This window comes from Orbicella faveolata, unplaced genomic scaffold (assembly GCF_042242905.1).
Source record: "Orbicella faveolata isolate gen_17 unplaced genomic scaffold, um_ofav_v1 contig_13, whole genome shotgun sequence".
In the NCBI taxonomy this organism is placed as follows: domain Eukaryota; kingdom Metazoa; phylum Cnidaria; class Anthozoa; order Scleractinia; family Merulinidae; genus Orbicella; species Orbicella faveolata.
Window position 1 is genome coordinate 14,285,001 of NW_028301540.1, and position 12,983 is coordinate 14,297,983.

General features: G+C 38.6%; 1 protein-coding gene across 1 annotated transcript in view; it reads right to left on the minus strand.

The window, feature by feature from the left end:
• LOC110040168 (uncharacterized) overlaps nt 1-6,593 on the minus strand; it is an 8,324-nt gene extending 1,731 nt beyond the window's left edge. Inside the window, exon 1 of the mRNA XM_089284715.1 lies at nt 4,592-6,593. Coding sequence (XP_089140841.1) covers nt 4,592-6,223 — 1,632 coding nt within the window. The 5' untranslated portion in view covers nt 6,224-6,593. The remainder of the gene's footprint in view (nt 1-4,591) is intronic.
• Nucleotides 6,594-12,983: the final 6,390 nt, after the last annotated feature.

Below are 12,983 nucleotides of genomic sequence, written 5' to 3' on the forward strand. Positions count from 1 at the left end.
GCCCTCTTTACCTTGTCAACATGTACAAAATACAAAAGAATTTTGAAGCGAAAATGAGGCAAAGAGGGCTAATTAACATGCAGACAAAAGAATAATAAATTGGTTGCCATGTTGGAAAAAGGTGTATACCTCAAAAAATCTCATTTTCCTACTTTGATCAGAAAGTAGAGTAGTTAGCTAAATTAGACAGAATCTCAGGAAGGTAATTTATGATTGCTTACAAGTCAACTGAACTACATGAAAAATTAAACTGTTCTTTTAACAGAATGAGAAAATGTATTCTCACAGATACATATCATATTTACAAATATACTGTACTTATAAACAGGTGGCACACACTAAATTTAGGAGATTTTGCACACCATAAGCTTAACAAGAAGTTAAGTGAGCAGTTTTCTGCATGTGTGTGATGCATACTGACACAACTCTTAGCTGTATTCTGCTAAACAACAATTCACACACCCGTTAATAGTCTGACAACTCACACCATTCTATAATTTGAGAGAAAAGCTCTCATTCAAATGTTAACCTTGCTCTAAAGACACTGATTATCTGTGCACTATCTATTCTGAGACCCTGGACACCTGAATAATTAATATCACAGGATATCAGGAAGGCGCACAAGGCAAGTGACTGGCTGATTGTTAATTTGTTTATGGTAAATGTAAGAATCATTAGAGTGTCTACAAACGGCATTGTTAAAAACCAATCCAGGAAAGTACTTAACACACTCTAGAGTTTAGCAGTAGTTTAAGGTGCACCTAGCCCCCAGTTGCTTCATGCAGCTTAAAACGTACAGGTCCAAACAATACGAATTTCAGTCAATCAAAGCCAGTTTCGTGGTTGAGCTCTCTGTAATCATAACATTAGCCTTATATCCCTTGATTTGATAAACTAAATACTACCTAAAAGCTCTCTTTTACAAAAAGGTCAAATTTTAGTAGAAAGATCCACTCACAGAAAAACACCACAAGATCAAAGCAGCCCTTAAGTTTTCTTTACAACTTTTAGTTTGCCTGTACCTCCACCTCACAAGCTCTCCATTCCTGATATGTAGCCAGTCCACAAAGAAGTCTTCCCCGTAGTCGTTTGAAGCATTGCAAATTGCTCTCAAAGCTTTTTAAATTGCTGTAAAAGAAGCTTGTCATGATTGATGAAAGTTAAGACTGTCTTCCTAATCAAAACATAATCCTGACTCCAGTGACAAAAAACATTTTTTGTCAACAAACTTTGGACGTTTAGTCCCTAAATATATTGGCATAGTATGGGATATGTATGGGCATGAACGATATGAACTACACAATAATAACACTATTAACAACAGCTTTCTTTCTTAAAAGTCATGATTAAAGTTAATTGGTGTTTTCCACGAGTAAAGGGCTAGCAAAGTAGTCACACAAGTCATATAAAAAAAACCCTATCCCGACCGATGTATCGATTTTGGTCACTCCAGTGACCACAGATTGAAAACGTGACAGAAAATTGGCGTTACTTTCGATTCTCATCAAATTTGTCATATCCCCCCCTCGGGAGAATTTTGTTAAGTTAGCTAATTTAGTATGCAAGCCACCGTAATGGCGGTCGCCATCGGCGAAATCTTTATTTGCTCAAAATTGGGGCAAAACTTTCGGAGATGGAAATCAGGACATCTGTAAGGATACAGAAAGTAATTTGGGACCAGTTGCTGGCTTCTAAGGCTGAATTTATCCAGAAGTAAGCTGTATTTTCGTTTTCGTGCCAAAAGCCACGCGATGAAATATTATCGGCTTGTTCTGCTGTCTTGTTCTGTTTTTTCTCTTGGTCTTTTTTGTAACCCGCCGAGGTCAGTCTTTCGTCTAAATCAGTTAAAAAAAGTTCGGAAAAGATGTTCCCATTCAAGTTTAAGCTCTCAGGCGATAATTCTGGAGTTGTTTGGCCGAAACGTCGGCTTTGTTATGTTCGTGTTTTTCGGTTGCTATGGGCGACCGTGGCTTCCTTTGTTATGTCAAGTCTGGAGTGAGGTCACAAAAAAATTCCAATTAATTCTGGTTTTGTTCGATTTCGCTGAAATTTTAACACGATAAAGCTGGATTGTTAAGGAATAGATTTACCGCCTGCCGATGTGTGGTAGCTATTAACGCTTAAGTGAAATATCGCTTCGAAATCAGGGTTTTGAAGAGATTTTTTTGCAACGTGTGGGTTCGGCGTGATTTTGTAACCGGAGGTTTTTGTTGACCCCGAAGGAAAAAATATCCGGAAAAGGTCATTTCATCGATGATTCAAACGAATATAAATATGTATATGTTCCGAGCGAAATTTCTGCTGAAAAAATATAATTTTTGACAAGCGGTGGGTTTTTGATTTTTTCCCGCAAAAGTCAGTGTCGGAGATGAGATTTATTAATGTTTCAACAGCTTTTGGCGAGTAAACATCACAGGTTGCGTGACTCAAAATTTGGCCGAGTGCAAGCTTGGGTCTGGTCGCCTACAAATCGAAAAAAAAAAAAAAAAAAAACCACGGGTAAACCATGAACCGCGCTTGGCCCATGGCCGCGCGGTTAATAATGTATAATGTAAATTCTCGGTTGAAACTCTGTTGAAATTTTCGCAATAACTTTTAGACGCAGCGAAAATCGTTACAAGAGGCCTCATTCGTCGTCTTCTTTTTAAAACTTCTTTGACAGTTTCGCTGAACGAACACTGAACGAAGATATACTTCTCACGGCATATGTTTTTGCCTGGCTACTTGAAGAGTAGAGTAGAGCAATTTTATTCAGATCTCCCGGGGGCTATTGATAACAGGCGATAATAAGAGGACGTCAAGAGAAATCCTACACCGGAAAATCACTCGGCCGTGAAAGGGTAAACTCTTGGGCTTAGGCGGTAGTCCCTCCTTTCGCGCGCTCCTAGGCCCCAGGATTTCGCGCGGCCATTTTTTTCTAGCGAATTTCTTTCGCGTCACGCACGACGGACTAAGCGAAAGAGGGACTACTCGTAGTCTAAGGATAAGGGGGAGAGCAAGAACAAAGCTAAATACTCTGCACCCAGGCTCAGCTGGAAAATAACACTGCTCAAAATTTGATAAATCATATCAAACGGTCCTGTAGACTCCTGTTCACATGTGTGTTTATTCTTCCAGTGGCCACAATATCGGGTGAGAAGATTTGTTTTTTTTTTTATTTAGAAAATAGCACAAAGAAAGTACACACACTGATTGGTTTAACATTGTGTTTCTGGAACTCTATAGAAACAGAACTAACACAAGTTGTTGACGTAATGATACTGCAAGCAAAGAAAATTTATATTTTGATGATCAAAGTAGACAAGTTGTTTTCTTTTTTTGTCACAGAACTTTCCATAAGAAATAGGAAAAATATTCTCCGTGTTTTTATTGAGTTTCAGTGTAAATCTGTCTGTTGTTGATAGCGAGTAGCCTAGCAGTGTAAGGTTGTTAACAAACTGGTGGGTGCTTTTTACATTTTTGAAGTGCCTGTGAAGAGGATTTAGATAAAATTTTGAATGACTAGGATTAAGGTAATTCCCCTGAAATAAAACTGTCAACAGATTTTTGTTCAAACTTTGTCCACGGAATATTTATCATATGAGAACTTTAATTATGAAATAAAAATGGGGGGTGCCCCTGCTCGTTAAGGGGCAGTGTGGCATTGAAAATATCCCATTTCGGCATTATTTAATGCTTATTACAAGAACGCATTCCAAATTACTGTAAAATCTTTGTGAGCCCAGACTCATGAAAACATACCTCAAACTACAGTCAATACTTGCGTCGGAGACAAGTAAACTTTTTAGTTTAATTTTGACAGACAGCTGAATCTTTGTTAAAATATTGGAACCAAATTGCTCACCACGGCTATCAAACTACAAAATAGAAAAGACCACAGTGCAGCTGCTATATTCCTTATTTCTTCAAGTTTCAGCAATAAAAATCAGACCAGTCTTTTCTCACGCAAAGCTAATGATTAGTTGATTAAAACGACTGGAAAAAAAATTGGGGTGCCCAAGCTCGTTAGTGAGCTATAGCTATTTTTCAACTGGCAGAACTCAAAATCAAGGCAAATCCGCCATGTTTTCAATGTGCGCGCGCACGAGCGCACGCTAGTGATGCCATAAATTATGTGCAGTAAGGATGCGCAATGCAAATGTGAGGAATCACCTTAAGACATGAGCAGAATGCCCTGCCATTGCCCAGGAGGGAGATAGACACTGATGTAATTGACTGATGCATTTTAAGTCTATAAATTTACTCCAGTTTTAAATGCATTACAGAAAAACACTGGCAGTGATGCCTCTAAAGTAAATTGAACTACTGCTAAAATTCATTAAGATCACTTTCCCTAGCTAATGGTTATATTTTAGATCCAAGTTTGGGAAACTACAAAATACAGGGCCACTTATTTACATCTCATTGAGTCACAAAAGTGCCTATTGTATTATGCTTCTTTCTTTCCTAAAAGGTTTTGACTCTTGCAAACGAGTTGGTCCAAAGTGGCCCTGCATTCTGTAGCTAATTTCCTTTCTTTTAATACACAAGAAAATGTTCAGGTACAGCCTCATAACATCATATTACTTTTAATGTTTTATATAACAAGTACCTTCCATTTGCGATCGGTATCCTTCTGAAGCACAGCAATTCGTCCATCCATGGTCACTGTCATTCCTGTACTGAAGCAAATTGGTTCTTCATGGATTTGAGTGCTGCGCACAAAGTCGCCATCTTTGGTGAATATTTCCACATGCAGGAGACCAGAGGGGAGTAGCTTTCCTTCCACACCAGCGATGACGACATGTTCACTCCCCCGGTGAAATGCAATTCCTGGAGACCAATAACGTCCTTGGAGTTTAAACTTGTTCAAATCGACGCCGTCTTCACTGAATATGTGAACACAGTAATCATCCACTACCATAACACGGCCATCATTAGCAGCAGTGATATCCCTCGCATACTTCAGTGTTCCTTGTCCAAAAGAACGAACAAACAATCCATCGGTATCGTACACAGCCACACTGCGGCTACTCAGTACCAGTACTTGACTGTTGGTGACTGTCAGTCTGCCCCAGTCCTCTCCCCTCACAGAAAACTCGTGATACAGGCCAGCGGTGTTGCTAAATTCATAAACAACCAATCCCTTAGATCCAGTCTCCTTCTCGTATCTGACCAGTACATAGATGTTGTCCTGGTTGTCTGTGGCTACATCAAAAGTATATAACTTTGTTTCAACGTCATCATTAGGGACGTTGAAATGTTTTATGAACTGATCATGACCACTAGGGTCAAACATCTTTACGTCATTTTCATACTCTCCAACAATGAATTGTCCGCTGGAGTTTGTAGCGATTCCACTCGGGTTCTTCAGCTTGTGCTCCTCTTCACCCTCCTGACCAAATGAAGATGGCGTAACTAAACAGTGTTCCATGCCCTGTTTACGCAGAACTTCTGCTACTCTCTCGTCACGCAATGGATCCACTTTGTCTTCTCCGATATCAACAGCAGGCCAGATACAGAGGTGGACGTCTTTCCCGACTGTTTGCGTGACATCGTAGATGAAACGATTCGCGTGACAGACACCGGAAATGATCTTCCCGCGTTCGTCTTTACCAAACAAACTCATTGCTGCCTGGAGGCCTTTCTTGAGCTGAACATCAAAATTTTTCTGAACTGCTGACAAAAAGTTCAGTTCCTTAACGCACACTCTACATGGTGCTATTGCGTGCTCGGGATTGTCTACTGTCTCCAGTATTGTCGCCATAACTCGATACTGCATTGCTAGAATGCGGTCGGACGTTGCTAGAGCTTCATTTTTAAAGGCCTCTGTTGCTTTTCTGCGAGAATCTTCAAATCTCTTCTTTGCTTTGGAAAGCGCCTCCACAGCTGATCTATCCAGGTCAGTAAGCTCCAACGTTCCCATTCGTACGGCGAGAGAAAATGCTTCATCATAAGCTGCTTGTGTTGTTGCCGCGCTGTGCTCGCTTCCGGACCTTGCTTTGACAAAAAAATCATACAACAACTCGATTCCTTCCTCAAAGAAGCTAATACTTGCTCCCAAATCTTTTCTTGACAATCCATCCAACTTGGACTTAATATCGTCGATTTCGCGGACTATCAATGCACGAAATTTTTGATCCGTCACATCGCCATCTTTCAGCTTCTCCGCCGCCTTATCTCTGCCTTTATCCACCAGCCAGCCAATAGTGACTTTAAAAACAGCTGTCGCAATCGAAGACATGTTAGAGTTTGAAATAAAGATCTCAGAAAGTGTTGTGTGTTTAGTAAAAACTGAATGATCTTGTTTTGACCTAGTGTCGCAATTATTAGTAATATGGTTCCAAAAAATGCGGCACCGTGAAATAAACACCAAGACCTATCTGTGCTCACCCCTGTGCTCAAGTGATGATTGACAGGGGGGCACTGGGTATCACTGTTTGCGTCAATAAACAGGAAATTAATGATAAAGAAATGTCACCTCTCTAATCGAACACCGCTGTAAGGCTGACACGGCTGTCTCGCTGGTCCCAGCTGAATTTCACTTGTTTCTCCTTACATGTGCTCTCTTTAATGAGAACACCTCTCTGAAGAAGATAGCTAGCGCTGCTGCTGACTGTGTCCCTGTAAGACACCAACGAACTCCATATTCCGACGTTTCGTGTTGTTTCTCTGTCCCTCTTTTGTTTTAAAGTCCCTCGTGTTTTTTTTTTAATTCTGAAGATCAAGATAGCTGACAACGGGCCAATAATATCAGTTGCACTTTTGTAGCGCGCCATGCATGGATTTACTCTCATAACAACATAAATCATAACTGAGATAAACCAAGCTGAAAGATTGGAATTGCGCCTCTAAAAAAACACCAAAATATGTATCCAGATCTAATTTTAAAACCTGCTCATATTTGGCGTCCAGATCTTTAATGATGGCTTGGCAATTTGTGTTTAACCGCAACGTGAAAGAAGTTACAAAAAAACACAAACTGTTCTTTCTTCGTTCATTAATGAATGTTTTCATTCCTTGCGTTCCTTCACGAATTTACTGAGAACTGAAACGTTTCACAGCTTTTCAGAGGTTAAAGTTGACAGGGGTTTTTGATCATTGCTAGAAGAAACAATGACAGCGATTTATACACTTATTTATTGTGAGCACAAGCTGCCAAAAATAACACCATCACTAAGTTTTTATTGTTCAAAGGTAACTGATGCTGTTCACATGTCAGGCACATGCGTTCTAAGTCGCTCCGACATTTAACATCAGCCTCTCAGTTGTAGCTTTACTCGCCATAGCATGAAATTGAAATCTGACGGAATTTTTGTAAACCAAGTAATCTGTAGTTGTTTATCTGTTTTCCGCTTGTTTCATGTTTAACATAACAAATTTTCGGTGATTAGTTCAAAAAGGCAGCTCGTTTGCCCGACGTGTTCAATCGATAGAAGTCGACATCGGAAAACCGTACGATAACTCGATAACGATCGATAATTCTTAATTAAACGTTATCGACTTTATTGATCAATCGATAGAAATCGATACTCACAACCATCGACGTTTTTTAGGATATCGAATTTATCGATTTATCGATTTTATCGCCCTCAGCAAGGACCGTGTATTGTTGACACTAGTAAATCCAAAAATCTGCTTCTTCAGAGGCAGCTTTTCAGAAACTAGCTGTGTTTTGCCTCGATTTTTGCCGACGTTAAACCTATCGTCTATATTTCTTCGCTTTGTCATGTACTTCAGTGTTAAGCTTGTTGGGACATCTTGAGTTACCCTTACAACCTGGTCATACACCCGTCTTTAAGACCTTCTAACCCGCTCATAGCCTGGAGTAAGTTAGCGCAAATAACAAGATCATCAGAATTAAGCAAATGAGTTCAAGAATTTATTTTAAACACTCTGGACAACGATTCATCAGCTCCCTTATTGCACTATGATCCGAGTCAGTGATCTCGGATAATCCTGAAGGAACCTACCCTTAGTATAAACTCTGTTTATTTTCTGATGTTTCGCTGCCCTATAATAAGTGGAGACTTTTGCGCTGAAAAAATCGATAAGTTCGATAAAATCGATCATGTTAATTTAAAAATCGATAATTATTGATTTCTCGCAACTTATCCCTTTCTTGATTTTTATCGATTTCCGATACAATTTATTAATTTCTATCGATTGATATCAATTGCAATTGATTATCGGTTTCATCGATTGAACACGTCCGGCGTTTAGGCCCAGTGTCACTACCTACTGTGATTTGGGTATCCCTGTGATTTGGGTATATCCCCAGTAGGGATACCTGGGGATACCCAAACCACCGAAAGCGTAAAACTGGGGCAAGTGAATCTACTCAAAACCGTTTATCTTCTTTCGAAGCTTTGTCTCAATAAATTAAAGTGTTCTTTAGCTTGATATAAACACATCATGTCTCTGAAAATAGTCGCAATTTATAACAGACTGTCTGATCCGAGTCCGCATTTTAAAAAACGGTATACGAAACCATAGGAAGCCAAAGCTCTATATTAGATTACCTTGGACGTGACTCTTTCTTATAAGCGGTGACACCGTGTTGTGTTATAATTCGATTTAAGGGGGTTTGTATGGGAACGCAACGGGTTTGCTTTAAAATTCAATTATTCTTATATTTTACGAATAAAATTCACTTACCCTGTTGCTGTGTTGTGTTCTTTGTTGTTTGCCAGCTTCTCAGGGAACGATAACTCGCCAAGATCGCGTTAGATCGGCCAAAAAGTAAGGGGATACCCAAATCCTTAGTAATATGGGTATGCCCGTCCAATTTAAAAAATAATAATAAAAATAAAGATATCCAAAAACAAATTTAAAGGGTCTGAATGGGCGATCCACGTGTTGGTTGTCGGTTAAAATTTCATTACGTACTTTGTCGGTTGTCGGTAAATCTGAGTTAATTTTTAGTTGCTAGTCGGGTATTTTCTCCTCGTTTTGTCGGTAGTCAGTAATATTTTTCGCCCTTTGTCGCTAGTCGGTTAACCCCATTCAGACCCTCAATTTACGCCTTACAGTGGCCCGAGAATATCCCCGAATATCTTTGTAGAAAAATTGTTGATCGCGGACTGAAGAAAAATTAACGGGATACGGAATATGGATCTAGTCCAAACATTAACTAGAAGTGAATTACTTTTACCTGTTACACAAACTGATAGGAAATGTCTCATTTCTGAGCAGTTGAGATATTTAAGATAATAACATTGTCTTTTCATTGTACAGTGTTTTCTATTAGACGGATCATAGCAATTTTTCTTGAACAATTCTGTCCAAGGGGGAAAGGTGCAATGAGGTTAACCCTATGTGAAGCCCTGACCCGTAAGACAAGGCCAGAGCACAACACCGGGAACTACGTTCCCAACTCTTTTCTATGGCTGATCTAACTGACTAATCGTGGCAGTTTATTGTTCCTGCACAATTCATTCCAGATCCAATGCTACGCTCACTAGCCAACACATCCCACGGAATCGCCTTCAGGCGTCGTGTTATAATTCCAACCCGTGTGGTATTTTTGAGTAAATGACGTCATTTACTCCGATTCTCAACCAAGACTTGGAACAAGGAAAATTAATGGCGGCTGTAAATTCTCGAAAATAAAGGTCCAAAAAACGTGAGTTCCAATGTTCATAATGGATTGAAATTTGGCAAGATATCTAGAAAAGACCTATTGTGTATGAAAATTTTAAAAAATATGGATATCGAGAATTTGGTCATAGGGGCACTTAAAGCCTAGCTTTCACTACGACATAAGAAAAACGGTACTGAGGACGCCCATAACACAAACATTAGCAGATAGGCATGCGCAGATGAATAATTACGTCATTTTTGGTCCTCCGCGATACAGTAAAACGAGATGGCGGACAATGATGATGTTTGTGCGAGAGCAGAGCGTCCTCACTTGATATAAGCACAAGCACAAGAAGAACAAAAACTTTTGTTCCGCCTGTGCTTCTGCTTACACTTGTGTTGTGCTGTCCTCACTTAAATGTGCTTGTTCTGATGCTCGTGTTGTGGGCGTCCTCAATGCCGTTATGATTATGTTTGTACCTGTGTTTACGTGACAGTGAAAACCACACTTAACTGTTAAAATTACTTTAACTTACTGCAGTGTACTATTGTAAATTACCTTTATTATCTTTGTTGAGACAATTAAATACCGCATGTTTTTAAAATGGCTTCTGCACTTCTTTATGGTATTAATATGGAATTCAAAATTCCGCGTTAAAATTAAATTTAGAGTGTTGCACGATATAGGTATGAATAAATACGGAGCATTTACTCAAAACCTCTATAGTTATATGGAGCAGTGGTTAAGAATATCGCGCTACCAAGACTTATTGAGAGGAGGGAACTTTTCATTGTTTCGTAACTGTCTATTGAAAACAAATAGTCAGGACATAAATAGTTTAAGGTGACAGGTAACAGTTTCCAGCACTTGCTAGCAGTTATACTTTGACGGGTCAATACTACCACATTATATCAAGGGATGTGTGTGCAGGGTCGTAGCTAGTAACAGGCAAACCCAAGCACTTGCCTCAGTCTTTTTTTTTTCATTTTTGTTGTTTATAGTCATCACTGAAACACCCTAAATTCCCAGGAAGAGAATTAAACCATGGACATTGGCTCAGTCACAACTCATTTCTTGGACACTGCAGTAGTCATAATTTGTTTCTGGCTTCGGCCCTGGTCACTGTGTACAACATTAATATCACACAAATGTCCAATCAGTGTTAAACGAGTTGTGATAATCCTCAAGGCATAATAGGTTACCATGAGAACGATTCAACCAGTTAAAAAAACCCTTACCTTTAAGAGTTTATGGTCCAAAAACAAGAGAAAACAAATTGATACAGCTTTTGGGAAAAACTTTAAAAAACCTGTGGGTAGGGTTCAGAGCCTCTTTAAATTTTCGAAAGTTTAAAATGCCTCTGAATCCAACGTTGTATCTTAATATGCCTGTCACAATTGGATAATAAAATGGGTTTCACTGAGACGTTTTTGAATTATGAGCACAAAAAGCTAAATTAAGGATGTTTGCAACGGTTTGAAGCGTTGCCAGGGTAAGCTATTACGCTATGAAGACGACCACAACTTTTTCACCAATAATTGGGCATTTGTGTTGTACCACCAGTTGTAACATCAGTTGATAAAGAGTTGCAGTATTGATCCGTCAAAGTGCAGGAGAGTCAGTCTGTGTCCAGCCACCTCTAAACATTGGGATATAGTTACATCAACAAAATTGAAAAATAACAAAAATTGATACTCGAGGATCTATGCTTATATCTGAACTTCTTGCTAACCTAAAATGGTAATGTCCTGGGGGCTAAAACGAAACCAGCCTTTGTCAGATTCGACTTTTGAAACTAATTCGGTTATGGCAGCAGTCATTGTTGTAGTTAACCTTTCGGCCTTTAGTTCCTTTTCTAAACGTTTCCAACAACTTTGCCTCTCATGGCGGTCTCTATTGTAACTTCGACTAAACGGCTTTTATTATTATTATTATCATTATTATTATTATAACTATTATTATTGATACAACATGAACTACAATAGGACAATTAAAGGAGATACAAAAGATAATACAGAAGGTAATGGTGTGTGTTACAAAAAAAAACAATACAAAAAAGAAGAGAATTACAAACTAATTCAAAGTACATTTTGAGTAGGAAACAATTACCAAATTAATAATTAATTAAATTAATTAATAACTTAACTCAGTAAGTAAAATGAAAAAAAAAAAAACTCAAAAAAAGTCTTTCCTTTTTTTGTTGAAATTTTCGGAGGTTTTATTTTTAACTGCCATTTGTTGTGAAGTATTTAATTTGTTCCTAAGTAAAGAAGGAAAGCCGTCAAAGGGTACATCATCGCTGTCTTGGATAGTGCAAAAGATATAATACTTGGCCACTAAGGTGACATAGTTTAAAATGTCTTCGGATTCTGTGGTGTTATCATGCCAACCAAAAAGGATATTACGTTTGGTGAGACTTATTATGTTTTTATGTCTTTCAAACCACCAATTTTGAAATGCAGACCAGAAATTGGAAATTACAGAACAAAGGTAAAATAAGCGAGGCAATGTTTGCGGTTGCATTTTGCATAGCTGACAGATTTCGGCATCGCATAGCTTCATACGGAAAAGGGAATGCCTAGTTGGAAGTATGTTGTGGATTATTTTATATTGAAAAATTTGAAGCTTTGTTTCGAGCGTGGTAACAAAGGGAAGGTTATAAACTTTCTTTAAGCATTCTTTCGAAAAACCATATTGAAGTAATTTTGGTTCAGCAGTTGGGGGTTGGAAGTAGTGGTCTATAATTGCTGCATAGACAGCACGGGTGGTGCAATTCTTAGACAGAGGAGGTTCTTGTGACGCGTTGTCACTTTCAATTGCGATTTCTGTGCGTTTGATTGTGCGTCTCCAGCTTGGTGGAATGGCGCTTATTAAACCATAGTAGGCTGTAAACGGGACACGTAGCTGAAAGATTCGTTGAAATTTGTCATGTGATAAGAAGTTAAAATTTTCGTCAAGCACGCCATTTATGTACATGATTCCAGTTCGATGCCATTGTTTTAAATAGATCATCTGTTTATCTATTAAAATGTTTTCAGTATTGTTCTAGATAATTTCGTTTTGCTTGTGTGTATTGTCTTCTAATATAATGGATTTGTTTTCTTGCCAGTACTTTAGTATTGCGTGATAGAAGGGTGGTACATTATTCAAATTCAGTAACTTAACATTTAGTAAGAAAGAAAGACCGCCGCGTTCCCTGAAGAAGTGTTCGATAAGAGTTTTCCAGGAGTAGTCAGAGTTTTGGCATATTCTTTTAATCCAGACAATTTTGAGCGCGGTGTTCATTACTTCAAAGTCGATCATTTTTAATCCGCCTTTATTTTTTTCACCAACTATTGTCATTCTCTTAATTTTAGAGGGTTTACCCTGCCAAATGTAATTAAAGATCACGCGGTTAATCGTGTCAGACAAGTTTTTAGGA